This window comes from Tympanuchus pallidicinctus, unplaced genomic scaffold, assembly GCF_026119805.1.
Source record: "Tympanuchus pallidicinctus isolate F22 unplaced genomic scaffold, pur_lepc_1.0 scaffold15, whole genome shotgun sequence".
Classification (NCBI taxonomy): domain Eukaryota; kingdom Metazoa; phylum Chordata; class Aves; order Galliformes; family Phasianidae; genus Tympanuchus; species Tympanuchus pallidicinctus.
Genome location: NW_026294669.1, coordinates 634,046 through 659,139, shown reverse-complemented (window position 1 = coordinate 659,139; position 25,094 = coordinate 634,046). Strand labels below are relative to the sequence as shown.

Here is a 25,094-nt window from a genome sequence, read left to right as displayed (position 1 = left end):
ACGGTGCTGACTGCAAGAGAACAAGAGCCTACAGCATTCTGCAACAGTTGTGAGCATCTCAACATAGCTTTGTAGCGCAGGACTTTGCACCAGCATATCTTTAAATTGAGCACAGCCCAACTTAAAGTCCCAGGTGATGACTCTCTGGCCAGGGCTCTGCCACCTGCACAGCACAGGAGTTCTCCCTCACGGACTTTCCTGGGCTCCGGTGTGCCCTTGTCCTGGTGCTGGGCGCTGCACAACAGAGCCCGGCCCCATTCCCTGCCCTTCAGCTGTGGGTCAGCGCTGCTCAGAGCCCTCAGCCTTCTCTCCTTTGGGCACACAGCCCCAGGGCTGCCTATGGCTGCCTCAGCCCTCCCCGCTGCCCTCCCAGCACAGACAACAAACAGAGCTCTGCACATCACGGCGACACAAGGGCAGAGTGTGCTCAGTTTATTAAAATCTTCCCAACCTTTCCGAGAGTATATTGATCTGTAAAATACGCATACAAAACACAGCATCTCAACTAATTATTTACATCCAGCAGCAACTTTAGCAACAGTTTTATGAACTTGCTGCAATGCACACAAGATTGGGTATCTCACAAGGTGCAGATTGAATTTCATCGCTAAGTTCTAAAGTATTGCAGCACTTCCAGATAAAGTATGAATGCTTCTGTATAGAACAGACAACCCAAGCTGGTTTTTGAGGTTGACAAAACGCGACGCATTTCTCTTTGGGGACTGAAAGAACCACAGCAGATTTAGACACAAATGTTGTAGCTACATTCAAAATACATTCGGTCTATTTATGCCAAAAATACATTCGGAGCCTTTGGTTACAGCTTATTGCACGTCTTATGTCCTGCAGAAATGCACTGTGCCTCTGGCTGCTTTCCTCCCCTGTGTGCCCACAAAAGGTTCTGGGCACACAGAGCAGTGCCTCCCCAGTTCCAACAGACAGAAGTGGTGTGTGATGGGACTTGCTGTGGGGTTACCTGAGGGAATGAGTCCGGTGGAGTGCAAACGACCATAAGAGCAGCAAAGTGCAAAAGAGATTGCAGTTTGAGTTTCTCATGGGGTATTTAATGGGGGAAGACTTAAGGAGACATAAAATAAATGAGGTGCTAAACGTTCGTTAATTAACTTTCCCTTTCAGTTCATGTTCTGCACACATCATTGTAGGTTTTTACTACTAGAAAGCTTAAAAAAATGTAAAGTAATTCCCCCAGGTGAGAATAATGGCTTAAATAGGTTGGGAGGGCTGGGCGATGAGCAGCATCCAGCATCCCCAGGCCTGAAACATCCCATGAGCTGAAGAGTCTGCACTTTAAGTGCAGATTAGCAGCAGAGATTGTAATCTCTCTCTTAAGAAGCCCATGGCTCCCTAAGGAGCAAAGAAATAACTGAGTATAACCTCTGTTATTAAACAGGGTGTTTACATGGAGGGAAAGGGTGACAAGACAAATGTTGTGTTGTGTTTTTAAAGGGAGGGTACAGCTTACAAACATTTTAAAGCCCCATACAGCAACACCGGCCACCTGGCTCCCTTACGTGTACCTGCAGTTTGTTAAGATGTGTATTCACCTCTCAACAAAAGGCAAAAAACCCACTGCAAAAAACACTGAGCTAAGGGAAAAGCAGGGAAAGCAGACTGATCCTTGTGGGAACCTCGCAGTGCCCTCACAGGGTGGCACAAAGGAAGCAAAGCAGTAAGGAGAAATGACTCTCAGCCCACTGCTATCAGTTCCAGATCAATTGTTCTCCAGTTTCAGGGAGCTGATCTCAGTGGTTACCAGATGGCCTTTTCCCACCCTGCAGCCAACACCTCCATGCTTCCTTTGCAGCACAAAGGGTTTTTTTCAGGTTATTCTCAATAGGAGCAAACTCTGAACCTCAGCTCTGCAAATCCTTCGATGCTCATGTGAGTATCACCATTGGGATTACACACTTGCAGCACCTTAGGAAGTACCATCTGTTGAACTCTTGGCATAGTTCATGCAGTAGAAGCAGATGAGAATAAAATCTATCTGATGACTTTGATTACATCTCAGAAAGCATGCTAGGCAAATTCTACTGGCAATCTGATAGAAATACTCTCACCATTCAGCAAACAGACTGCAAAACAAGGCGAGGTTTGCGCTGCTCAACACAAGCAGAAGCAGACAGAAGTTATTCAAGGAGACGTGTTTCATTCCATCCTATTTACGGGCCAATTAGCATCCATTAGAGCCCATAAAATCCTCATTTGTGCATCTGAAGGAAACATGGAATACTGATCATACTGATCATCCCACTCGTCCACACAGCCCATTCCTCCACAGAGAAGCCCCCGCTCAAGAGGTTCCATGACAAATATTGAACATAAGGACCATAATTAGCCAAAATCTCACTTGCACAGAGCTGTGGTGCTACTCCAGATTTCTGCAAACCTTCACTACTTGGGGACGTCGCAGGCTTTAACTTCTCTGACCACCTGGATTTAGAAATACCTACAGAAGCAAGATTGTTGCACAAGGTGTAATGCTGGCAAGCAAAGGCACTGTACTCAAACAGATGGCCACGGAGTGGGACAGAAGTCTTAGAGACTTCTAAGAAGCTGCTTAAAAATGCACACATTCTCAGCTTCAGTAGAATTTCTCCCATTCCATTCCTATGTATTCACCAGAATATTATTGCTTGCACTATACTTCCTAGAGAGAAATCAATTGGCCTTTGATCGATGCACTCAGCTCAGATGAAAAGAACAAAATAACTTCAACTCCTGACTATAATACTGTGTGTGAAACTGAGACAAGAAGAATAAAAGTAAAAACAAAAACAAAAACAAACAACAACAACAAACAGGCTTTTGTTCACAATATTTATGCTCAGTGGAATTTTCATAGAATCATAGAATGGCCTGGGTTGCAAAGGCCCACAGTGCTCATCCACTTCCAACCCCTGCTGTGTGCAGGTCCAGGCTGCCCAGAGCCACATCCAGCCTGGCCTTGAATGCCTGCAGGGATGGGGCATCCACAGCCTCCTTGGGCAACCTGTGCCAGTGCCTCACCAATCTCTGGGGAAAAACTTCCTCCTAATATCCAACCTAAACCTCTCCTGTCTCACTTTGAAACCTTTTTCACCTTATTTGCTTAGGTAAAGACAAATACAGTATTTAAAAATGCATTTTACTGACAGCCCCTTCTCAGATCCCTGCGTCGAAGCAGCAAAAAGCTTGATGAAATTTGGTCTTTTGCTGGGTTTGAGGATGAAGCTGTGCCTTCTCTTGCAGACGTGCTTTAAGCAGTCCCAGCGATTTGCAGCACATTGGCTTTGACAAGGACAGAAAGCACAATAGCAGAAGGTACATTTACACCGACGTGTTTAAAGCTCCTTCCTGCTATTCACCTAGCGTCCCATCTTCCTCAGGCAGCCCAACCAGCAGCTTGCTGTACAGAGCGAGAGCTACAGGTCAAAATGAGCCCCTTCCAGTAGCCAGCTATGAAGCCAGATGGCAGCACTCTGTTCTGGGCACTTAAATACCGACCTGCGTCACATGAGGTAGACCAAAAAGAAAAATAATATCACATGTCAACAGATGAACAGCAGAACGCAGTGCCCTCCTCCTGCTGGAGCCGCTAGGTTTTGGAGTCTTCCTGCACACAGAGCTGTGAGATGGTCTTCTTGATGCGCAGAGCAGTGAGCCGTGCTGCACCGTTGGCGTACCAGCACTCCCGCATGATCCGGCCCATCACCCGCAGTGCCTGCAAAGTGTCATGGGGAGAACACTGGGACATCACACACAGCTCTCTGCAACAGCAGCATAACAGCCATGCCATTTACTAGGAGCCACACCGACCGCCCTCTGGCTCGCCGAGCAACTCTGCATCTAGAGAGGTTTCCTAAAGAACTGCTCTTACCTCACAGCTTTGCCACTGGTTTGGAATATTTGGTCGGAGCTTCTGCTCACAAACCACCCTTCTCATATCTTCTATCGAGGGATCAGAAGGCACGACGTCGTAGTAAGGCAGCTGGTACTCCTCAGTGATCCCTAGAGAGACGCAGCAGACACGTCACAAGATGTGCAGCAGCTGCCCCAGGATAAAAGCATGGCTGATGTTTTCATGGGCAACGAGAAGGAACAGAGCAACTTTCGTGGCCACCTCATTTCCTGGTGGAGAAAAAATGCTCAGCAACAGATTTATTTCCACCTTCACATCCTGCCAAGATAATTGAGAGTGCAGGGCCAGGGACACGGCTCCTTTAATTGCTCTGTGTTTATCTGGGATAAAAGCAGTCCAGATTGCAAAACGCCAAGGGCAGACAGCTCACCTCCAACACAGCACCTCCGTGCTATCTCCCAGTACACCAACCCAAGAGAGTAGATGTCTGCACGCTTGAAGGACTCAAAGATGTTGGTGTTCATCGCGTCATCCAGTATCTCTGGAGCCATGTACCTTTAAAGGGGACACAGGTCACAGAATCACACCCCGGCAGAACGGTTGGCTTGGAGGGGCCCTCACAGCCCCCCATCCCCTGCCCTGGGCTGGCTGCCCCCTGTCCCACCCTGCTGCACCCATACCTCCTCGTCCCCACCCGCGGGTTCTGGGGGATGTCGATGGTGTTGAGCACGGAGTCGTGCTTCACTGCCAGCCCCAGGTCTGCGATGGCACAGCTCTCGTTCCTCTTCACCAGGATGTTCTTGGACTTCAGGTCCCTGTGAGCGATCGCCGGTTTGCCTGTTCATGGGAAGGAGAGTGCTGGCTGTTCTGATGGCCACAAAGAAAATTGTAACATAATGAGCAAGCAAAAGAAAAGTGACCGCAATCAGCTTTGGTGCTCTTCCTTGTAAAAGATATGACAGTCGATTCCATTCCAAGTAAAGCTCTGCTTAATGCTATCCAATTAAAAAACAGCAACAGCAACAAGACCTTGAAGGTGTTTTTGTTCAAATGTTTGTATTTCAGGAACAGAAATGCAAAATTCCACTCCAAAGTGGTAGGGAACTGCTCATCAGTGCACCCTCCAACAGGTGCTCCTCCAGACACTCACTTATGATGACTGGAGCAGGCCAGGAGTGCCTGGGTGAGCCAGCACCACTGAGCCATCACATAACAGCAGAGAGCTTTGTCTGATTGCAGAGCAGATCTTCATGTCTGACTGGCAAGGAAGGGTCTGTTTGGGCTGCCTCCCAAAAAAAAACAGTGCTGAAGCTCAGAAAATTTGCACTTTAAAAGCTGAGAGGACTGCAAGCTCAGTCGGGCTGACTGCTTCCTATCTTCTGTTTGCACTGTATCACGTACACTTATGCTAAGAGCATTTCTTGCACTGCAACAGCATGTAGAATGCTCTGCTGACAGCTAAGCATTTCTGCCAGCAGCAGTGCAGTCCCCTAATGCAGGTGAAGGCGGAGGATCGGGAGGAGGAGCGCTCACCCTGCGTGCCCACGATCTCCATGTGCAGGTGTGCCAGGCCGCTGGCGATGGACAGTGCCAGCCTCACCATGCCCTCTGCCGTCACCGTGCCCCTGTTCAGGTAGTCAAACAGGGAGCCCTGCTCGTGGTACTCGGAGACGAGCCACAGCTGGGTCCAGGTCCCGTTGTCTGTTGAGAAGAAGCAAGGAGATGCGGCTGCCTAAGAGAAGGCATGTGGAGGAGCACTCCCTGCCCTTTGGCCAGCGCCCACCCCAGCACACAGAGCAGTCAGAGCCCACCCCAGGCAATGTGCAATGATGGTCTGCTTCCCAGCCAGCCCTCAGTTGTGAAACGGAATGAAGAAACGCCACCGTACCCTTGTTATCAGCAGCAATAAAGCCCAGGATGTTCTCATGTCTCAGCATAACCGTCTGATAAATCTCTGCCTCCCGGAACCAGGACCGCTCGTCTCTCGAGGAGAAGATTTTCACAGCCACGTCCTCCCCGCACCACTTCCCACGCCACACTTCTCCGAAGCGCCCCTTCCCTACGATCTCCTGCAGAACGATGGTCCTCGCAATGGTTCTCTGTACGAGCAGAGGTAAGCCTGGTTCAAAAAGAAAGCACAGCATCGGTGAAACACTTCACCAGCAGTTTTCCAAGGCCGAAGTCAGAGGTCATCCAGTGAGCTGGCAGACAACGACCCTTCCCCAGATCAAGTTCTCAATTCACACTTTCCATCTGAAGCACGTCGCCCACTGCTGGATGTCAGACCGCTGAGGCCACGCTGCACCCAGTGCAGCCCACGCTGCCCTGCCCTGCACAGAGCGCGCACAGCAGGCTCAGCCCAGGCTGCCCTGTGTCATATTCACCTCTCAGAGATGGGCCATACCCCAGGGCTATGAAATACCAGCAGCAATAACATTTTCCTCACTTGGAGCACGCATACCCACGCTCTGCCCCTGTGCCTGTGTCTGCTGAGAATGCAAAAGCCATCAGAATTAATAACGTCTGACCTGCACTTGTCTCTGCTGTGTACTCCTCTGAACAGGGAGTCATTTTCATGCACACGGAGCTCAGCATGTGCTCCTGGTTTCCCATTGGGCCGTGCCTCAGGTGGGCATAGAAAATATGGTTAACTAAACTCAGCACCCTTCACATATTTTTCACCTATTAATAAGATGAAGCACAATATGTGTGTTTTTTTCAGATAAATAAAAATCCTAGTTACAGCAAATTGGGCCACACAGACTACATGTGCCATGGAGTGATGATGTGGAACTTGGAGATTTGCGATTCACTGATTTAGCACGTTCTCAATAACAGCAGAGTAGGTAGGATATAAGAAGGATAAAACATTACAAAGGTTGGGATTCTGCTCCAAAGAAGTGTGTGCAGTAATGGTATCCTGGAGCCCTCAGGAAGATCCTGGAGCACCTCTCCGACTCACCCAGCTCTGCGGCCACCCACAACACATCAGCAGTAATGCCTCCTTCAGCACTGGCAGCAAATATCTGAATCACAATGCATTAACTTCTGTACCAGAACAGGGGATTGAGCTTGGCTACCTGACAAGACCACCCACCAAGGCCCTGCTGCCCTCCATTCACACGCAGCCCTTGCTCAGCATGGGACTCACAGTGCTCACACTCAGGGTACTCGGCACAAGCACTGCCAGCACCTGGAACCTGCTTCAGGAACCTGCACTGGGGAACTCCAGAGCTCCCTTGCAAACCAGATGGTTCAGGGATTCTGATGTCCCCAAAGACCTGCAGGGGTGGTTTTGCAGTGGAACCAGATGATGTTAGTGATCTTTTCAAACTTTAATCACAAAACCATAGAATGGCTCAGAATCATAGAATCACAGAATCACAGTATGGCCTGAGTTGCAAAAGACCACAGTGCTCACCCAGTTCCAATGACCTGTTGTGTGCAGGTCGCCAACCAGCAGCCCAGGCTGCCCAGAGCCACATCCAGCCTGGCCTTGAATGCCTGCAGGGATGGGGCATCCACAGCCTCCTTGGGCAGCCTATTCCATGCCTCACCACCCTCTGTGTGAAAAACTTCCTCCTAATATCCAACCTAAACCTCCCCTGTCTCAGTTTAAAACCATTCCCCCTTGTCCCATCACTATCCACCCCCATAGACAGCCATTCCCCCTCCCGTTTATACACTCCCTTCAAGTACTGGAGGGAGGTTAGGTTGGATGGGACCTTAAAGATCATCTAGTTCCAACCCCCAGCAGCTCAGGCTGCCCAGGGCCCCATCTATGGCCTTGGGCACCTGCAGGGATGGGGCGCCAGCACTGCCCTGAGCAGCCTGCAATGATTCTGTGATTCTATGGTCCAGAAGCAGGACAGATGCCGGCCGGTTGGAGACGCAGCTCACACGGACGCCCACATACCAGAGCCGGAGCCAGACGTCGTCATGTCATAAATGAGGTCCTTGAGCGTCTTGCCCGCGCTGACCAGGTTGCACTCGGAGAGCGGCTCCTCCACGTTGGGCGGCTTCGTCCTGCCGCGGGCGCAGCGCCGGCCCTGGCAGCTGCAGGCAGCCAGCACTGCCACGAGGGACAGGACGCAGATGGGCACGGCCACTGTGGCTGCCAGCACCACGGGACCCACGGCAGCACGACCGGGGGACTCGGAGGCTTCAGGGAGAGACGAGGGAAGAGGTGGGAGAAACAGACGGTCAGTGAGAAACTGCTGGGGGCTGAGCAGTGCTGTGACCCAATGGCTCACAGCCCACGGGGAACAGGGCCCTGCCTGCTCCTTCGGGTTTGTGCTTGGAATTCTCAGCGCCAGCCCGGCCAAATGCAGAGCCCTGGAGAAGCTGCCTCCCTAACACCCAATGGATGTGGGACATGCAAAGACCTAATGAGGCAGTAACAGGATTCCTAAGGCAGAACACTTGGAAAACATGTGCTCACAAGCTGTATTTTACAAAGGTCAGGAGATGGGACTGTCCCACACTACATTCTGCTTTAAAATGATATGGGAAAAGCACACAGCAAGAGGCTGCAGGGGCACATTACTAAGGGATTGCACATCCATACGCAGACTCCTAAGGCCTAAGGAGTTGTGAATAATCTAAATAAACAAACAAACAAACAAATAAACAGCCACTCAGAATCAAAACACACTGAAGCACAAGTACCCCACGGCGGATCCACAAGCTATCAAAGCCTGGGAAACCATGCACACCCCACAAAGTTGGCAGCTATAGAACACCAAGAGCCTCTCTCCCTCCAGAGGGCACTCAGCAGTGTGCAACAGCCCTTCTGGGGGCAGCGGGGCTCTCTGGGTGCTGCACAGCCCCAGCATTGCTCTGTGTTGTGGAGGAGGAGAGGAGGAAGGTGGATCTCCCCAGCCCAGCACCGAAGGCTACACTCCTCCAGGTGCAGTGACACCAGCAGCAGTTTCTCCACAGTGGCAAGATGTGCCCTCGGCAATGCAAAGGTGCCGGAGCTGTGATCAGCTTTGCAGAGCTGCCTTCTTTCTTCCACCCAGCTTTGACCAAGGGAAAAAGGAAACAGAGTGTTAACAAGAGGTCTGCATCTGTTTGCAGTGTGCAGCTCAAACTGCTCTGCAAATAAAATTCGCCCCATCTTGCCCAGGAGTTTTCCTTCAGTACTGCTCAGGAGGCTGTGCAGACACGGGCGCTTCCTAGTGCGGGAAGCTGGTAAAGAAATGCATACAGAAAGACCCTTTAAAGCATCAGTTCCTGCCACCAACTGCTGAAAAACAGCACAGCGGAAAATGCTCTAAAGGAAAAACTTGCTCGTCCTAAGGACGGTGCAAACAGCATCCAAAGGGAAATGCTCAGGGAGGTGTGAAGTGCACCGAGCAGGCAGCTACGTGCAGCAGGGCACCTTCCATCTCCCACAGCTCCCAGCTCCCACAGCCCCCAGGGGGCAATGCCACTTATCTGCTGGAAGCTGCGCAGGCAGTGCTACTGCAAAGCATCGGCCCCAGCTGCTCCCTGAGCACCACCACATGTGGGTGCCCCGCACATGGCAGGCTGCACAGCCGTACTGATGGGGTGAACAGGCAGGCTGCACGGGCCGAGCAGCACTGCTGGTGGGATGCTGGATGCCCGCTGCTCCATCCCCACCACATGCACAAAGCTGCTGCTGTCAGACAAGGCTTTACCTCACCAGCTGAGATGCTCTATCCTCTCATCTCTGTCGCTTTGCACCGCCGCATACATCCACTGCTGCCACACATCCCCTTCCTGGCACTTCTCTCTCAGGGCCATAGGAGGACTCAAGCACACTCATGGCCATTATGGGGGCTCAGTGAGATGCCCGCAAGGCAGAAACAAGATTCAGACAGATCCACTCATGAGGCTGACATCCAGCACCAGGGATGCAAACAGACACCAACTCCACAACCTAAGCAGCATTTTTGGAATGAAATGGACTTCAGCAACACTTACAGGTCTGCTCTGAGATTGCTGCTGCAGGTTGGGAGCTCGGGCACAGAAGGGGAGAGGTTGGAGGATGGGGTTCCCGGAACAGCTTGGGGTCTGCACTGAGCTCCTGGGGGACACAGAGGCCCCCTGGCCAGGGAAGCCTGCTGGGAGGAGCAGCTGGAGCCCACAGCAGCCATCTCCTAGCACTCACTGGTAGGGAAGACAAAGCACTGGTGGCAACCACTCCAGTCCTGGCCAGGCCTGCGCAGAGCACACATAGGAGTCTCAGGAATTACCAGCACTGTGGTTTCTGCTGCACTTCCCAGCACTGACCCCACAGCACAGCTCCTGCAGCCACAGCCCCACCTCAGGGCTCAGAGCTGGCACCCGTGGGGCTGCTCCAAAAGCACATCCCGGGGAGGGACAAACAGTGCCAGTGCAAAACACACAGCGCTCACCGTACAAACAGCAGTTTAGGACCAAATCACCAAATAAGTGTGGTAATGTTTACAGAATTGTGCAACACTCAACTCTTTGAGAAATAAGAACATCTCTCATGGATACCTAAAGCACTAAAATCAACACCATTAATCAAAACATGTTGCAATCTTATTTCTAATCTATTATTGACTTACTGATCAGGAATAGGCCCTGCAGATTTGTTGTCATGTACGAAACAAAAATAGAACATCTGGCAACTTCCAGCAATTTCACAATGTGGTGCAGCTCTCTTCCAAGTGGTGTAAACAGGAGTGCTTTCAGGCAGGAAAAAAAGAAGGATGGTTCTCTTTGCTCCCATGGAAAAGACATTCTCTCACACAGCACCTGCCTGGATTTTGACATGCCACCTTAAGACTCCCGAAAGCACAAAACTATTCATATTTAAGTTACCAAACTTTTCAGAGATGGAAAAAGAAAACCAAAATCATTCTTTCCATTGCTGTAAGGAAATACACTGCATTTAATGCAGAGTTCCATGACTGCAGGCTTTCAGGACATCCAGAAAACAGCTGGGAAATGGCTGCCAAAGGGTGCCGAGGTTCAAGGAAAGCCTTCGGGGATACAGCTGTGAGATAAACAGAGCATTATCTAAATTGCTGTTTCCCTGCCCCTGCCCCCACCTCCCTTGCACTGGCTGTGCTCTTACAAATCCCCGCAGAGGACACGGATCCGGGCCAGGCGAGGTGCGCGCAGCCAGCAGGGCGCACGGCACACGGAGCAGCCACGAAGGCTGCAGCACCGCCTGCAGGGCTTCTCAGGGCGAGCATCCCGAGGGCTGCGGCACAGCACCGAGCCGCATGGACGTGAGGAGCAAAGGAGCTCGGGTTGAGGGCGCTGAGAGCTGGGCGCAGCAGCTCCTCCTGCCCCCCGCTTTTCCCAGTCCTGACCCCGTCCTGATGGCCAGGCTGCCGCAGACCGAAATGCCTCCGTCAGAAAACAAAGCAGAAAGCGGCCAACTGGATGAACTTGCAGCAACACAACACAACCTGCAGTAACACACGCTGTCAGCTCTGCACTCCGGCATCGGCTCTCGAGCTCATCCACTCAGAGGAACCGAAGCGGCCATGCAGAAGGGAGAAAAATATATCAAAATATTTCCCCGCCTCTCCTCTCTGTGCTCCATTCTCCATCCTCCCTGCTCTTAGCCATCAGCACGTGCTGGGAAGATACTGGAAAGCCTCTTCACTCACTATCTGCTCTGCAGCTTCCACCTAACTCTGTGCTTGGCCAAGTGAGTGCTGGGAAAGCAAAGTGAACCGTTGTCGTCCTGCTCACTAACAGACAATTAATGCCAGTTTTATAAGGTTCACATTTTATAATGTGAAATTTGTAAAAGCTCTCATACAGCAGTGTCCACTTCTTGAATACTTAGATGAATGGAATGCACAGATAAAGGCTTTGGTGTCTTGGGGCACTTTCAAGCAGGTAAATGTAACAGAGTTATGCACAGAATGGAACATTTCTCCTATGAGGACGAGCTGAGAGCTGGGGCTGAGCAGATGGAGAAGAGAAGGCTGCGGGGTGACCTGGGAGCAGCTTGGCAGTATCTAAAGGAGAGAGACAGGAAAGAACGGACAGATTCTATAGCAGGTCTGCGGTGATAGAACAAGGGGATATGGCTTGAAACTCAGGGAAGGGAGATTTAGGTTAGATATAAGGAAAAGGGCTTTCACAGTAAGGGTGGTGAAGCACTGAACAGGTTGCCCAGTGATGTGGTTGATGCCCCGTCCCTGGAGACATTCAAGGCACAGCTGGATCAGGCCCTGGGCAACCTGATGGAGCTTGGTGTCCCTGTGCATTGCAGGGGAGTTGGACTGGATGGACCTCAGAGGTCCCTTCCAGCTCTAAGGATTCTATGACTATATGTTTGTTCATGCAAAACCTACAGACAATATTGAAAAGAGAGAGAGAGGGAGAGAGACAGAGAACGTTGCCTGGCAATTAGTCTTCCAGTACAAACCACCTTTTCCATCAACATGGACAAACACAAGGGACGTGTATTTCTAAATCCAGCTCAACCCCCCTTTTTCTCTCCCTGCTGCACATTCCCACGCTGCAGGTGTGAGCAGCAATGGGTGCTGCCAGTGCCTCCATGCCAGCTGGGCAGCAGCAGGGAAGAGCCATCAGTCACAACTCATAGCACTTGTTCACCCCACGCTGCTCATTCTGCTCCACAAAGCTCTGCCACTTTGTGAGGAAGGGCCACTCAGTATTGTGGTCTAAATAGCAGAAACCTGGGGTACATTCAGGGCAACACAACAAAACCCCCATCACTGCAAACTACTTCTGCTCTTTGGAACATTTCGTCCCCTAATGCAAAAGTATGGTAATGAAATCCATGGCAGCGAGTGCATAAAAAGCAGATGGGAAGCCTGCATCTGCCCCCAGAAAGGTTTGCCTTCACACACGGTGAAAAGCTCAGCTCAGAACAGGAGCAGCCTCCTCTCGTGCAAAGCAGCAATGGGAACTGTGCAGCTGAGCACAGCACACAGGTGTGGCCCGAGGAATGCTTTGCTCTGCTGGAGCCTGAACACAGCTGGCACACAGCTCCTCCTCTGCAGATACCCAAACCCACCGGGGTGCACTCCTGTGCAGCTGCTGTAAGGAACTGCTTGACACAGGTTGACCAGAGAGTGCAGAGAACCCTTCCAGCCCTGCAGTGCTGTGATACAGCGAGGGCTGTGTGAAAGGGGCTGTCAGGGGAGACCAGGAGACAAACAAAGGGCCTTGGCACTGTCACTTTCTGACTACCGTGAGCTCCCCCAAATGTTCAGAGGAAAGGGTTCAGGCTAAAAATTAATTAATTTTCTCTGGTACTGAAATACAAAACCAGAGGTTTCACAACCCAGCCCAAACATTGGGAACAGACATGTCTCCATTCTCAACTGTAGGCAGCAGCTTCTCCCAGGCCCCAGCATCTCTGCCTACACAAGTGTGGCGGTTTGTTTCTGCATTTCTGGAGCTCAGCTACCACTGGCATCTCCCCTCTGCCGTCAGCTGGAAGATGTGCACCTGAACAACCCTTAGCCACCAGCAGCAGGCACGGCTCTTTCCCATGGATGAGATTCACAGCTCTCCTTCCACCCTTTCCCTGTGGTCACCTGCCTATTGCTCACATACTGAATGGTGTTATAGGAGCATTTCATCCTGCCAAGTATTAACAGGGTGCTTTCACTATGCTGCTAATGATAGCAGCTTGAGTGGAAGTTGTAACTATAAATTACGCATTAATCCACATCTTTCTTACTTGTAAGATCTCTCACTGCTCTAAGTACATCAAAAGGTGTCATCTGATAAAGCTGAGTATTTGACAGCTTACTGTAAAGCTTGGATTAGACACACAAACACCCTGGAGAGAAGGGTGAGGTATTTTACCAATAATTAAATCTAAAACCAGTGCAAACATACATTTTTTAAAGAACCAAACCAATTCCATTGCACAGGAATTGGTCCAGCACTGTGCGGTGCAGTCAGCTCCTCCATCCCCTGAAGGCAGAAATTTCATTCACACCTTGTGTCTGCTGGGCAGGGATTGCTGACACAACTGAGCTCTGAGCAAGGCTGTCCCACAGGCTGCTCCCCTGCACCGCACGGCCAAAAGCTGAAGGCAAACCTGCCTGCTCGCAGAGACACAAGGACTCCCCCCAGCAGTGACAACCATACACACCACCCCCCTCAGCTTCAGTTCTGCTGCCAGCCCCCAGAGCAGCGCCCAGCCACGCTCTGCCCACGCCAGCACAGGCGCTGCAGCGCCGCAGCACGCACCTACGGGCAGGCGGAGGGTGATGTTGTTGCAGAAGTCGGTGTAGCAGCACTCGGTCTTGGTGATGTTCTTGGAGCTGTGGCAGAAGACCTGAGCGTTGAGCTCCGGCAGGGACACGCAGGATTTGATCACCTCCTCCTTGCCGTTGGTCAGCATGACCGAGGCCCAGCACGCTCCCTCCGTCTGGCAGGTGAAGTTGGTGTGCTCGCACAGCTGGCACACGCACTGGAGCCCTGCAACACACAGTTCTGTGAGGGCAGGGCCAGCGGTGCCCCTGCAGCATCCCCCCCGCCTGCCCTGCCCCACCATGGACTCGTGGGATGCGTTCTGCACACCCTCACTGGGTCAGCGGCACCTGCAAGGTGGAACTCTGCTCCGTGGCACAACCTGGGGTCTGCACAGAATAAAAAAGCATTATCCTTGCACCATCCTGTTGCTTTGGGAACCAGGCCAGGCTGCAGAGCGCTATTTATTTTACTTAAAGATGACGTCTAAAAAGCAAAAGCACGAGGTGACTCAAATCTCAGATGGCCAATGGCCACCAGGGCCAGAAGAGCACCGTTCCATCTCTAAGCCACGCTCAGGAAGGCAGCACAGCCCCACACACACTGCAGTCCTCTCTGCGGGGCACCACCTGCCCTAGCCAGGAGCTCCACAAGGCCGTGCCATCACACCTCATCACACACATCACACATCACACCCAGCCAGCGGAAGATGAAAGCACAGAGTGCCCACCCCTCCATGTAACTGCATCTGAGCTCACATCTGAGGAGGGACGCAGCCGAGGCAGAGCAAGCTCTCACAGACATCACCATGAATCCGATTTCTGCCACACAATTTGTTGTCTTTACAGCAATCTTCATCCCGTACTACAAGGAACAGCTTGTGGTGTTTATCCTCAGCTCGGGCCCCACAAACTTCCCTGGCACCATATGCCCATGTTTATCCCACCCGCAGGCAGGCAGGGCGCATCGCCGGCTGCAGCTCCGTGCAGGGAGAGCACAGCCACCCGGTGAGCTGCTGTGAGATACATCATCATGGTCCTGGGGTGGGCAGGGTGAGACCCAGCACATCCAGGGAAATGAGACATCAGGAGGGAAAGCACTTCGTCACTGATGCTGCAAAACAAAAGCATTACTTGAGGAAATGAAAACAAACTGCTGCTGCAGGGTCTTCAGTGATTCAGATGTGCCATTATGCTGCTTTCTCTCACCTTCTCAAGGCTAAAAATAAAATAGGAAATGGTCTTTTCAATGCCATTCACGGTAGATAACTGTTTTATCTATACCCTGAAACTCTGTGGGTGGCTTCAGATGAGCACAGGGAGAGAGAAGGGCGCCCCGGAGCCCTGTGTGCCCGCTCTGACCGAGCTGGGGCCATCAATTATTGCCCAAATGAAGGGCTTCACCTGGAGCCTGTTCATGGCTGGGGGCTGGAGCTCGCACACACAATGTCCAACAGCCAGCTCACTGCAGGCAGAGCAAAGCACCGCTGCATGAAGGTTGGCATTTCCTGCTGCTGTGCTCAGAGCGCTCTGTTGGAGTGCCCAGGTCCGTTTTTCCTATTAGTTCTGGACATTCTGCTTGAAACTGACCCATCCAATTCGCTGCCCACAGCTAAAACCAGGGCTCTTCCCCTGTTCTTTCTGCAAGACACCATTACACCACGCAGAACAAAAAGTTTATGGGTACAGACTGTCAGTACAGCCCCATCACATTACCACTGCTTCTGAAAGTGGAGGTGTTCAGCCCCCAGATGAACCCCCGCCCCAGCAGAACACTTCAGAGCCCGTCCATCAGCTCCTTCCAGCTCTGCTCTGGCCCTGAGTCCCCACTGCCATCACCCTGTCCCATTTCTCCCACTGAGCAGCCCCTCAGCTGCACGGCGCTCCTGCAGCCAGCCTGCAGTACTGCACAGTGCGCAGAAGAGGAGGGATGAGGGACAAGAAGGGCTTAAAAGGAAAGGATCAAAGGGGCAGGAAGAAAACATGCTCCCAGTTTTCAAAACGAGGCGGTCTTAATGCAGTAACAAGAACAACTCTGTTATTTACTCAAGCATGGCAACATTTCCCTTAACACATTGCATTCTCTTGTTGAGAAATTAGGAGAAAGAGGACAAGCGAAATCCTGTGGCCTCGCAGAGCTATGCCAGGCATCCAGCAGCCTCTGGCCCCACACGCAGCCCTCCCACAGCCCCACGTCCCCTCACAGAGATGGGCTGAGCCCTGGGGCTGCACGGCCTCTGCCCTGCAGAGCTGACCTTACCCAGAAGGGCTGCAGTGCCAGGAGGGGCAGCGGGTGGGTTCACAGTGCCAAAACTCACAAGGAAAGCAACTTCTAGCTAGAGAGACCGGGCAGAATGTGTGCTCCCTGCTTCGGCATCATTAAGGGTGTTTTTTCTTCTGTTCTTGCTACAGGAATTGCAACAGATGGAAGAACACGAGTTCAGACACCGGCTTAAGGACAGCAGCAAACAGTTAAAGCAAGCAGAGATATGCAGTGCACGTTTGGAAGTTAAATGGAAAGAATAGAGCACACATGTGGCATAGACTGACCAGCAGTGTGGCACAAAGTATGGGCTGAGGCTGCAGGAGGAGGGGACTTGCTGCCTCCTGTGAGCTCTGCATTTAGCGCAGATTCCTCACTATGCAGATCAGCACAGCGGTAATCCTCCATTAAGTCATAATCTGGCAGTATCCACAACGGTGAGCAGATCCTGACTGTGCTTACCAGGCAGCAGAGTGCCTCAGAATGAAATCTGAGTGCAGACACTGATCACATGCAAAGAAATGTGCTGCCACAAGGCAGAGCTGCTCTCCCCCTTACCACGAGGCCGTCCCGTTCCTCTCCAAGCAGCTGCACAGAGCATCTCTCAGCCACATGCAGCTGTATGTGGCAGTGGCCCCACGCCTGCTACTGCCATGGCAGGGGTGGCCCAGAGGCAGCCGTGCTGCCCAATGGCCCCAACCGCATTGGGAGGAGCAGGGAAACACTGCCGGCCCTGGGCCTGGCCTCAGTGGCGTGTTGCAATGGGCACAGAGCCTGAAAGGCACGGAGCAGGTGGGGGGGTGAGACCAGCTCAGAATTGGGCTCTTTTGCAGAGTCTTACAAAGAAATTGTGGCTCATATTGAGAAGATGAATGGGATCGGTCCCTTTTCCCAACAGCATAAGGTGTAGGTCTTACCTCCACCACTTAGGATAAATCATCATAGAATCACGGAGTTATAAAGGCTGGAAAAGCCCTCTCGGATCCCCGCACCCCTCCCCAGCCCAGCCCCTGGAGAACGGGTGCCCTTGGAAACCTGGCTTTGAAGACGAAGATATGGATGTTTTGAAACTACTGCAATAAGAAGAGCAAAGTATTTCAGATCAGCACTGGGAAACCTGAAGTATCTCTGTTTCGCCCCATTCCGCAGTGCCCACATACGTGCTGATGGAGGAGGCACTGAGGTTCTGCATCCAGCTCAGGCTATCTGCAATCCAACTCTTCAATATGTGTTACTTATCTTGCTGCTGCCGAGCTGAAGATGAGCCAACAACAGAGAGGTAAAATGCCACTTGCGTGAAAAACAGAATGTGCAAAGATCACTTGTGCTGAAGAAGATCACTTCAGGAGCCACATCCAGCACAGAGGTGCTGCCTCTTCAGCCTCCAGCTCGGACTTTGCTCTCTGCAGGGCAGAACAGCAAAGGGCAGCTCAGAGCCTGACAGCAGAGAGCTGCAAGGGAGGAAGCATTTCTGACCTGGGTTGGAGTTATTACCCAAGCAGCTCGCCCTGTTATCTGCCCCCTGCTCACTTCCACGTCGCTGCTCTGTAACCCCCAATGGTAACGAGTGCTCCTCAGGCAGAGCATGGGGCTGGAATGAGCCCCGGACAGCCATCCTCACCAGTTCAGACTGAGCCCCAAACAGCCATCCACACTGCTGAGGCCCTGAACCGGCCCCACACTGTGCTCCACCACATCCCACCTACAGCTGCTCATCTGACTGCTCCCCACAGACCGCCCAGGGCTCGCATCACCAGGACTGGCTCTCAACAGAACCCAACTCATTGACCGTTAAGCACTTGGCATTCTCACTGCTTTGTTATTAAACCTTTTATTAATATTACTATTGTTAAAGCTTTCCTCTTGTAAAAGCAATGGAAAAGAGCATCAGCTCTCACAGCCATACCTTGGTACAGAGCAGCACATTAAATCCTCCGGCAAAGGGGTACAACTGCTTTGCCACCACGGTACATAGGGGTGCTTTCTGCTTTTGGTACATCACCACAGGCATTTCCGCATTCCACAACAAACTCCACTACAGAACCTGCCACAGGGCATCTCCACAACTGCTTTTATCAACAGATATGTGTTTTGCAGTAGGGGAAAGACGAAGAGCTGAAGTTTGGTTGTTTGGATTTTAACGCTGCACTTACTGCATAGCAAGAGCCCAGTTCTGTGCTGTTCTCATTCATTTATCCCTGTTTAGCAATTTTCAGCTGCAACCTGTTCTGAGCTGGGATCCACCTCTCCCAAATGCACAGCGTGTCCGAGGAGTCTCTCAAGAAATGGGAACAGTGCTGACACTGGGTGCCAGGTGAGCCCCCAGGCAGCACTGTGCAGATCCCACCCCTCACTCCACAGCCCCTCAGGCACCCCGAGCAGCACAGGAGGGACCACCAGCACCGAGCACAGTGCAGACAGAGGAGATGGATAGCAAAGGTGGTGGAGCAAAGGATTAAACTGCCAATAAACCCAAGCACCAAACCAATGCAGACCTGAGAATAAGCCCCAATTTCAAGCGAGTCCACCCAAGGGATGAGAACATACAGAACAGTGGGACAGCTCACCGTGTCTGCAGCAAAACCTTTCTCCTCTTAACCCTGCAAACATTCCCAAGCACTGAGATACACTGATAGCTCCTCAGGACCCTGCAGTGCCCAGCGCAGCGTTCAGCCTCGCTGGAGAGGCAGACAACCAACAGGGTGGGAAGAACAGAGAACAAACCCACAGCAACCCAAGAGAAAAAGTCATGCAAGATGGTTGAATACAATGATAAAGCCAACTCCTCTTTCCCATGAGGATCACACAAGTCCTTCGACGTGAGAGGCTTCGTCCCTTCCCATCAGCTGGGGCTGCAAACCCCTCTGTGGCAGCAATCTGAATATCACACCACAAAACTCCCACGGTGGAAACACTGAGAGAAAAGCAAACTGCAGAGAGCCTATCAGAGTAACTCAGATCTGTTCTACTGCATGCTGTGCTGCTGCTCCTTAAAGATAAAGGTCGCTCTGTGAGCCTGCAGCTGACACCCAGGGTTAGCTTTTAAAGGAAAGAACGAGTAGAGTGAACACCCCATAGTGCTGTGAGGGAAGCAGCTGGCTCGGGAGGGGGCAGAGCAGGACAGGTGAGGATGAGATGGGATGGGATGGCATGGGTTGGGGCACGCCACTACCTCGGAACCCCAAGGGAACACCGAGTGAATGCGAACAGTACAGGACGAGGTGCAGCGGGTACGGCCCGTCAGAACCCCCTGCTCAGGAACTTCAGAGACATCAGAGCCGGGGAGCATGGGCTGGAACCAGCGCAGGACCGGCAATTCCCCGTAAATCCCACCTGACCTATTTCTGGCGGATACACGTTGATCATAATTAAATGCATTAAGCTCTTTAACCTCCCGAGAAACAACGCTGACCCCGGCCAGGCGGCAGCACAGCTCTCGGAGTGCCGGGCCGGGGGTGGCGGGCACCAAACAACCCCGAGCGGCCCCCCGGCCCCCGCCGCCCCCCGCCGCCCCCCGCTGCCCCCTACCTGCGCACAGCCACACGGCGGCGCCCAGCAGCGGCAGCGCCGCCCGCAGCGCGGAGTTCGGTGCCCGCCGCATCGCCGCGCATCCACGCCGGGGCCGCAGCCCGCAGCCCCGCGTCCCGCCGGCCGCTCCGCGCTATACGCGGCGGGGAGGGGCCGCCCGGCACCACCTTCCCCTCGGCCACCGGGCAGAACCCGCCCGCGGGAGGTGCTGCCGGCGGCCCCGCCCGGGCCGGGGCTGGGGGCGGGCAGTGCCGGGAGGGGCGGCCCCGCACCGCACCGCTCCGCACCGCAGAGGGCAGCGCCGCGGGGCCGCGCGTCGGCTTGGTGCCCGGCTCTGCACGGAGATGCGCTTCAGCATCTCTCCGGTCGGCGCTCGGTCAGACCGCTCCGCCGGCGCGCCTCGGCGGCCGAACCGCTCTCCGCATCGTACAGGTTGGAAAACACCGCCACGGTCATGAAGTCCAAGCACCGCTTCTCCATCATCCCGTTATCTAATCCGTGCTGAGGGCCTCAGAAAAATTCTCCTTTCGGCCTCACAAGCTGTCCCGTATGCCGCAAACTGCCGGGGAGCTTTTTACCCCCTGTGCCTCGTCAGTACCGAAGGGTACCATCAGAAGTCAATCACACTGCAAACGTAGCCAAGGAAATTCTAACAGAGCCACAGGCACAGGCTGTACCCTAAGTCTTAAGGTGTTGTATGCTCCGTGTGTCTGTGTTTGCTGTAAGATCAAGCCACTCCCAAGAGCCTGGTTCCCCACGGGCTGTTACATGAATTTCTACTGCTGCCAATTAAGTAGCACTTTCTATGAAGTTCTTACTATTATTGCTATATCTCCATTAAGTCTTTTGAACATAACAGAAAATTACAGCGCCATATCACCAGCACAAAACCCAAAGCACCTGTGGTTTGTGTCAAAAAAATAACAAAATAAAACTGAAATGAACTCATTCACCCAAACAGCACTCAAAGCCACTTGGTTTGCTTCCCTTCAGCCTTGGTTCTCTCTGAATCAATCAGTTCTGCAATTCCATTCTGGCCTATTGCAGCCCACAGTGTTCTGACTGACTTGTCCCAGTCAGCTCATAGAGGATCCATAATGAGACACGCAGACAAACAGAAACAAATAAATTAAAAGACAAATCTGTTGTTCTTGATCATGTACTTTCCTTAATTACTTGTTCAGGACCCTCTCACCCCAACCATTCTATAGCTCAGTGATCCCCAAGTCCTTCCCAACCCAACCATTCTGTGAGTCCCCCTGCAGCTGGAAGCCCCCAGGAGGAGCCCGGCTCAGCGCAGGGCTCTGTGTGTCCCTTTATGAGAGGAGCATCCAGGGGAGGAGGCCTTGAGGAGGGGAGCCAAGGAAGACAACAACACAGCATGCAATGAAAGGAGCACAACCACCTTCCTCACCCGCTGCCTCCGCGCTCCAGCACAACCCCAGGGCCCTTCGCAGGGCACTGAACACCGCACTGCCCCCCGGGCTGCAGGGATGCTGGCTCCTCTCCTTCCCCACAAAGGCAACTTCACAGACCTGAAGGATTGGGTTGGGCAGGCCAGCTTGGGAGCCAGTAGAGCAAACAGAGTGTATTTGTTGGATTCAGTGCTGCGGGTTTGTTCCCTTAATTTCATCATGGACTCACCTGGATTAATGCTCAGATTAACATTATTTGGTTTCAGTGCTTCTTCAAGAGAGCTTTGTCACAAGAAATGTCGCTTGACTGAATACTTTTAGAAAGACTATGAATTAACCTCTACCAAAACAAAACTTAAGATACAGAAAAGACAAAATCCAAAACGTCCAGAATTGCACAGCCATTGGCTGAGACCCAAAATAGTTGCTCTCCTACAGTTCCACCCTACGAGCACAGTTTATAGACAGAAATTTACTCTGCACATGCAAGCAGTCGATATTCTCGAGCACTGCACTGTCACAGAGATAAGGGTAAGAAGTGACTTAATACCACGCTTTGGGTTTGTTATGTAACTGCCAGGTTCCATACAACATCTCCCACGTAACTCTGGTGGTGGCGCCTGGCAGCGATGCACCAAACCAAAGCCATGAGACTGAGATGGGGCACAAGGATTTGAGGTCCCTTCCCTCAGACATCAGTGAGAGCACGGCGCCATGCGAGCCGCGTTGTGACGGCACCACACGAGGCTGAGCTGCAAAACCAAGAGGACAACTTAAAAGCAGGCAGGTGTGGGTGCTGCCCTTCATTGGCTCTGCACGAGGTCCTCCAGCAGTGCCACCCAGGACAGCCCTGTTCGCCATTGCTGACAGAGGAGGGCCCACTGTGCAGCAGCCCTGAGCAGCACCAGCTTCCCAGAACTGAAGGAACTGACCTGAAATCCCAGCACCTCCGGGCTCCTGATTTCCAGGGCAGCTCTCATCTCCTAACACTGGTTCAATATAGTTCCAGGTTTGAAACTGGTTCCAGGCCAAGAGGCTCACGGCAAATCTGCTCACAGCTGAACGTGCTCCATTTCAGAGCACTTTTATCCCCACGTCGTGATGAGGGCAGGTTTGCACCGGGAGCAGAGCAGAGGAGCAGCCGACTGAAAGCAGAACAACTTCCAGCAGGAAGCACTCAGATGAGAAATCCTCATTTCATGGTAACACCACGGCATGACAAGAGTTAGGGGCTGCCTGTCTGCAAAGGCACAAGCAGCCCGGAGCTGCCCTGCTCACACCTGCAGGGCTGCTGGGATCACTGCAGGAGCTGCCCCTTCCCCAGCACTGCAGTGAAGCTGCACTCACAGCCCACTGCAGCCCAGTGGAGCTGCCCGGCCAGGTGGCACTGCTGTCTGCAGCCAGGATGCAAAGCACTCAATGCTGTGCTACAGAAAATACTTCCATTCCACTGAAATTGTTTTCTCTTCTGCCACAAAATGAGCTCTGTTCCAACATGACATCTACAAAACCAATGGCACAGAACCCCACACAGGATGGGGTAAGTTATTTTTAATGCACTGCTGAGAGAAAACGCGCAGAAAAGAAAAATATGGGAGAGATTTCTGGGGACAAATCAAACAGCTCTGAGGTTTTGTGCTGGGCTTTGGATTGCTGGCTTTTTGGGGTTGTTTATTTTCAAACAAACAATATGGTTTAAGACTAATTAACAGCTTGGAGACATAAATTAATATATATATTTAGATATAAGTTTTTCCCCCAGAGGGTGGTGAGGCACTGGCACAGGTTGCCCAAGGAGGCTGTGGATGCCCCATCCCTGCAGGCATTCAAGGCCAGGCTGGATGTGGCTCTGGGCAGCCTGGGCTGCTGGTTGGCGACCTGCACACAGCAGGGGTTGGAACTGGATGAGCACTGTGGGCCTTTGCAACCCAGGCCATTCTAGGATTCTACGGTAAAAAAGGCTTTATAAAACCCCAGCAGGGCAAAGTGCTGACAGACTGAGCGCCCTAAAGAAGTGCTGCCCTGCCTCTTTAAGCAGTGCCACCAATTGCTGTGTGTGAAGTGGAGCTTTTCCTTTGGGACAGCTGTTGGAAAATAGAAGTTCTGAGGCTGCTGCCCCACGTCACTACGGGCAGTTTGTTAATCACCGGCCAGGTTATAAAATAGAGGTTTTGTATCAGAATAGGAATAAGGCTCTGGTGTATGTGTTAGCACAGCTCTCTGTCTGGCTTTTTCATGCATCGAATGACAACGCTGCTGCTGCTATCTATTTTAACCCTGATCTATAATACTCCTAACACTGTGTGTCTTCAAAACACACTTAAGACCTTTTGCTTCCATGTCAGCTACTAAAAACTAATTGTCTGGACATTCCACACGTTACTGTATTTTGTGGTCTAAGATGCCTGCATGATTTGGAATATTGCCTTTCAAATCACCCCTTGGGTCTGAAACTTTGGAAGGCTTCATGGAAATAAATATATCAGAATTGTTGTAATTATTATTGATACAAAATTACAAACTGTGCCATTGCAGAGCTGCTTTGAAACAGAACTAAGAACCAGCCAACCCAACACCGCTGTTTTCTCAGCCCTTCTCTCCCCTCAGCTCCCCATTCTTGTTTGCTCCCACTCTAACCCAGTCACTGCTCAGGAGGCACTCAGAGTTGCTACCCTACAAAAGGCAGCCTGCTGCTGGAGCAATAGCAAACAGTCTCGTGACAAAACTGCTGCTCTGAACGTTGGCCTTTTCTTGTTTTCTGAAGATTACCAGCGTTGCTTTACTCTGAAGGCATCGGTGTGGCAAGCTGTTTGAGATGCAGTAAAAGGGGGAAATGCTGTGGCCTGAATTTAAATTGCACTGCTGGGACTTAAAAGCGAGGCTCACTCAGCACAGAGGTGGAGATGCTGGGCACCCACCCTGCTGCCAGCTGGGGTCTGGGGATGGGGACACGGCAGCCCCTGCTGTGCTGAGGCAGTAGGGGCTGGGAGATGCCCAGAATCACGGAAGGAACTTTTAAAGTCTCATCCAACCCAACCGTTCCATGGTTCTATGATCTTCAAGGTCCCTTCTGGCACCACTACCCACGGTTCTATGATTTCTGAGGTCCCCTCCACCCGAGCCATCCTATTGCTCTATGATACGATACCTGCGATCGCTGATCTCTCACCCTCTGTCCTCATCAGACCTCTGACACACCAAACGCCAGTGGGAACACGAGCCGACCAAACAAAGGATGAGAATAAAGAACAAAGATCCTACCCTGAGGCACCGTGGGGCAGACGTGCTCCCAGGCGGGATGTCTGCACGGCATGGCTCACAGGGCACCGAAACAGCGTATCTGAGGGATGTAAGGGCCTCTGGAAAGGGGTAACACCGTGAAAGCATTTACCAACTGGAAGTACTTCTGGGGTTGGCGGGGAAACAAGAATTTTGTTCTGTAATTTGTTTTGTTGTGCACCAGGACAAAACCGATGGGACTCCAGCGCGAGCAGAACGAAGCAAAGCACGCAGACAGCGCCGGGCAGCGCCGCGCACACGGCCGGGTCTGCGCCGTCCTGCTTCGCTCCCTCAGAGCTCCCAGGAATCCGCACAGCTGCCGTCAGAGCAACGTCCGCGAAACGGCACCGCTCTGAGAGCGACGGGGAAAAGACTCCGAGGATTCCCGGCCGTTCCGGGCACCGTCGCAGCGCGGAGCTCCGCCGGGCACCGCCAGAGCCGCGCTGCAGGACGCTTTTAGCACACAAATGAGATGATCGCTGACCCAAATCCCCGCCTGACGTCACCCTCAGCGCGGGGCGGAGCGGACCGACGAGAGAAGGGAATCGCGCAGC

The 25,094-nt window shown here is 52.3% G+C and overlaps 1 protein-coding gene across 1 annotated transcript; it reads right to left on the bottom strand.

Annotated features, from left to right (window-relative positions):
* Positions 1–405: 405 nt before the first annotated feature.
* Positions 406–14,268, bottom strand: ACVR1C (activin A receptor type 1C). The gene is made up of 8 exons (XM_052675625.1): positions 14,054–14,268; positions 7,779–8,024; positions 5,751–5,981; positions 5,396–5,563; positions 4,543–4,699; positions 4,293–4,417; positions 3,881–4,011; positions 406–3,724 (listed from the first exon to the last, which is right to left on the bottom strand). The coding sequence occupies exons 1-8, from the start codon at positions 14,205–14,207 to the stop codon at positions 3,599–3,601; spliced, it is 1,338 nt and encodes a 445-aa protein (XP_052531585.1). The 5' UTR covers positions 14,208–14,268; the 3' UTR covers positions 406–3,598.
* Between the last annotated feature and the right edge of the window lie 10,826 nt (positions 14,269–25,094).

What these genes read in the sequence shown, in the direction of transcription:
- ACVR1C (XM_052675625.1), bottom strand. Translation starts at nt 14,207, where the DNA reads ATGCTGACCAACGGCAAGGAGGAGGTGATCAAATCCTGCGTGTCCCTG. An exon ending in CACCCTCCGCCTGCCCGTAG is followed by an intron (nt 8,025 to 14,053) that starts GTGCGTGCTGCG and finishes CTCTCCCTGAAG; the next exon opens with CCTCCGAGTCCCCCGGTCGT. An exon ending in GGAGATCGTGGGCACGCAGG is followed by an intron (nt 4,700 to 5,395) that starts GTGAGCGCTCCT and finishes TCCCATGAACAG; the next exon opens with GCAAACCGGCGATCGCTCAC.